Source organism: Carassius auratus, chromosome 16, assembly GCF_003368295.1.
Source record: "Carassius auratus strain Wakin chromosome 16, ASM336829v1, whole genome shotgun sequence".
Classification (NCBI taxonomy): domain Eukaryota; kingdom Metazoa; phylum Chordata; class Actinopteri; order Cypriniformes; family Cyprinidae; genus Carassius; species Carassius auratus.
In genome coordinates this window covers 10,061,819-10,065,486 of record NC_039258.1, presented here as the reverse complement: position 1 = coordinate 10,065,486, position 3,668 = coordinate 10,061,819, and the positions used below count along the sequence as shown (strand labels likewise).

At 42.4% G+C, this 3,668-nt stretch overlaps 1 protein-coding gene across 1 annotated transcript; it reads right to left on the bottom strand.

The window, feature by feature from the left end:
- Positions 1-295: 295 nt before the first annotated feature.
- scrt1b (scratch family zinc finger 1b) lies at positions 296-2,983 on the bottom strand. Its single transcript, XM_026283948.1, has 2 exons — positions 2,679-2,983; positions 296-1,850 (listed from the first exon to the last, which is right to left on the bottom strand). The coding sequence occupies exons 1-2, from the start codon at positions 2,791-2,793 to the stop codon at positions 1,126-1,128; spliced, it is 840 nt and encodes a 279-aa protein (XP_026139733.1). The 5' UTR covers positions 2,794-2,983; the 3' UTR covers positions 296-1,125.
- Positions 2,984-3,668: the final 685 nt, after the last annotated feature.

Below are 3,668 nucleotides of genomic sequence, written 5' to 3'. Positions count from 1 at the left end.
TATCGCTCCAGTCCTTTTCTTGTCCTTGCGTGTCCCTTTGAGTTAACCTCAGAAAAACCATTACATGTTCCACGCTTGATGGTTCTGAATTGCTTAGAGTGGAGTTACAGCACTTTGGGCCTACATCCTAAATCTACGTTTAAATTCGAGGCAGGCAGTGCATAAGCAGAGAGCAAAGAAAGATGGTTTTGACTTATGGATTTCGTCTCACTAAACTCTACATTGGCATTTTCCCTGATGTGGTATTTTTAAATGTTTATTAAGAGTATTGGATCAAAACGTACCTGATTTAGGAAAAACTGCTATAGGTAATACTTTATTACTTTCAAAAATACCATGCATTATGATTATTGCTTTTTATATTCTTATGAGAACCCCTAGAAATATTGCCCCCTGATACTATCTCTACATTTTGGCAAAATTATAAGCTTTGTGGTATTGGCATAGATTTCTTTTCTTTTCTTTTTGCATGCATTAAGTAGGTATACAAAAATAATAATCAAATACAAAACAAACAAACAACCAACCAAAAACAACATAAATTATAACCATGGTTCTAAATGCTTTGGCATGTTAATAAGACTGGCGTAACCCAAAAGGCAACGTTATTGAGAAACAAAAAGGCCAAACGAATCATTAAAATAAATAAATACATGACAATCACACTTTCAGTGTATCATAGAGAATCATACATTCTAGATGGAGTAATAAACAGACAAACAAAAAAATGAATATATGAAAAATAAATAAATAAATAATACCGGTTTACCTCGATTGTGAATACGTTTGGGCCACTTGCAGCAGTATGATAATATCCACTGACAATACAAAAGAGTTTTATTTTAATGAGGAACATGGTGTCACTCAAACCTTCACTCGACGCAAGTCATAGTCAAGCACTGCGCAGTGCCGAGGTGAACTGTCTGAACGTCATTTGAGGACATGTGTGCTGAAGTGCATGCGAAGGTTCCATATTCCTTTAAGGTCAACTTTGCAAGAAGAAAAAAACATTTTTTGAGAAAATTGTGCTATTACTGGATTTCATTTTGATTGGAGACATAACTGGGTAAGATAGCGTATTTATCCTAACACGTGATGGGGGAGTGAGCACTTACAGACCGGAAGTCACGCCTCGACGGAGTCAAGCGGCGAGAACGCGCCTTTAAAGCACGCTGACTCATAATGCTTGTTCAGGTAGGACTTGAGCGCAAAAGTTTTGTTGCATCGCTTGCATTTGAAATGCTTAAACGCAGAGTGGGTCTGCATGTGCGCCCGCAGGTTGGAACGGTCGGCGAACGCTTTTCCACAGTGTGCACATCCAAAGGGCTTCTCGCCCGTGTGAGAGCGCATGTGGCCCTGCAGTAGCCAAGGTCTGCTGAACGCTTTCCCACATATGTCACACTTGTGCTTGAGGTCATGGGTAAGCAGGTGCATGGCCAGGGCTGGCATGGACACGTAGACTTTCCCACATGTCGGGCACTTTTTGGCCATCTTGCTGTCCAGGCTCCGGTGTGTCTGTTTGTGCCTGCTCAGGTTGGAAGACGTTGCGTAGGTTTTGCCACATTCATTGCACGTGTGCCGCTGGAGGGTCCGCGAGCCACTGAGCACTTTGCGACGGGACCTGCCATCCGTGATGAAGAATGCGTCCACGGCATAGCCTTCGCTCACCGCGTTGTCACCGTTGATGTACCCGGATGTGATCTCGGATTGTGGGCTGTCAGGCTGGTCTGAGTCAGGTGCCCCATAGTCGCTGTGGTTACTGTCATAAATCGGTCCTGGAGAAGGTACTTTAGTGCCACCGTCACTTTCTCCATCATAAATGGCCGGGGTGATGTAGTCACTGATGTAGCCTAGCGTGGAGAGAACAAGATCTTTTATTCAATTATTCATATTCACAAGGGAATCGGGTGAGGACAATGGGGTTCGGCGATGCAACGGACACTTTTCCGCTCAATTTATCTCCACCTTGGCAAAGGCAACCGGTGACCAGATTATACCAGTGCTTTTTGAGATTCATTATGTGTTTAACAAATTCAGCATTTCTCTTTGAATATAATTAGACTTAATGACCCCTCACTACAGGGAATTTCAGACTGAATAGGTGTTAGCTTGACTTCACATTATTCCAGAGTTATTTCAGGACAAAGCCATAGAGCTGTGAAGGATGCCACATTTACTGTGGATTTACAGTATGAGCACAGATAGCACTTTTTTTTTTTTTTTTTTTACAGTGGGAGATTAATTACCCCCCTTCTAAAGGCACTACAATAAGCACAGTGTGCTGTGCGCAGCTGCCCTAAGCGTTTCTTTGATTTGCAGAATAAACAAACACCTAAGCTCATCTAAAAGTGACTGGGCTCCAAGTTGCTGAGAAGTTAAGCGTCGTAACAAGCGTCAGATTTCCATATGGCATGCGTGTGAATGTTACCATGCGTTTTCAGTGCTGGAATCCCAATAATTATATTTGCATTCCAATTATGGTTTCACATATATCACATGCAAAGCCACAGAGGGGCTTAATCCCTCTACTAGATATCTACTTTCCTTCCTGCAGAGTTTAATTCATTAATGAACTCCAAAAACATTCTATTCATTTGATTGTGGTCGCATCTAAAACTCTGCTTGTATTAAGTTAAAGAGCGCTAAATCAAAGGGAATAAGCATTCCTTTGCATTTACCTTTGTCATGTATCCGAAATCTAAGATCGGTCCTGGACCTTCCGTACACGCTCTCAAGTTCAGTGGATGAGAAATCATCTAGCTTCACCTTTTTCACCAAAAAAGACCTTGGCATGTTTAGAGCGCAGAGCGGAAAGCCTCTTCCAGCACGATATCCTTGCTCTATCCACCGCACAATAAAAGAGTTCGTCCTGCAGTGCTGAAAGTCAAACACCTGAGCGGGTGAAAAGACGCGGAAGCTCCGGAGCTTCAAGTGTGCTCAAGCCGTTCCGCACAGGCGAAATGCAAGTTCAGCACTGGACAGCAGCAGATCCGCCTCCAGGAGCCGCGTGTCAGAGTGCGCTCAGACCCAAATGGAAACACTCCAAAAATGGGCAGCTTTAAATGCGAGCACGTTTCCGGAGGAGCGATTGTTAATGTGAAAGCGTGGGGAGAAAGAGAGGTGTCCGCTGCCGTCTCTGCTCGCGCGGGGTCGGTTTGATGTCTGAGCTCTGCTGATCAGCTGCTGGGATTTATACGCGCGCGATCAGGTGGGAGATGGAGATGGAAGTGCTTAATTTCATCCATCAGAAATCTCCCGGGAACAACATTGGACGAGAATGATTTATTGATGCTGTTATTTGTCTCTCAGTCGCATTTTTCCTACGTTCACGGCGCCCGCCATGTTTCTGCGGAATAAGAATTTATTGTTGTGAAAAGTCTATTTACGACAATCTGAGTCTCATCCAAAAATACACATTACATAAATCTAAGCAAATCACACACACATATTTTGTGTTTTTAATAGCATAGAAATATTTAAAAATCCATTAGCAATATATACCAGTAGCAATATAATAAACTACTTTTTTAAATGTATTTAAATTTTATGGGCATATGCTTTAGATATATGTTGTTTTTGTGCTACAGATGTTCAAGAAACATATCCTTACGGTTTTGAAAAAGAAAGAAAAAACCCACCAAGGTCAGAAGCAGACATCAAGTACTGAA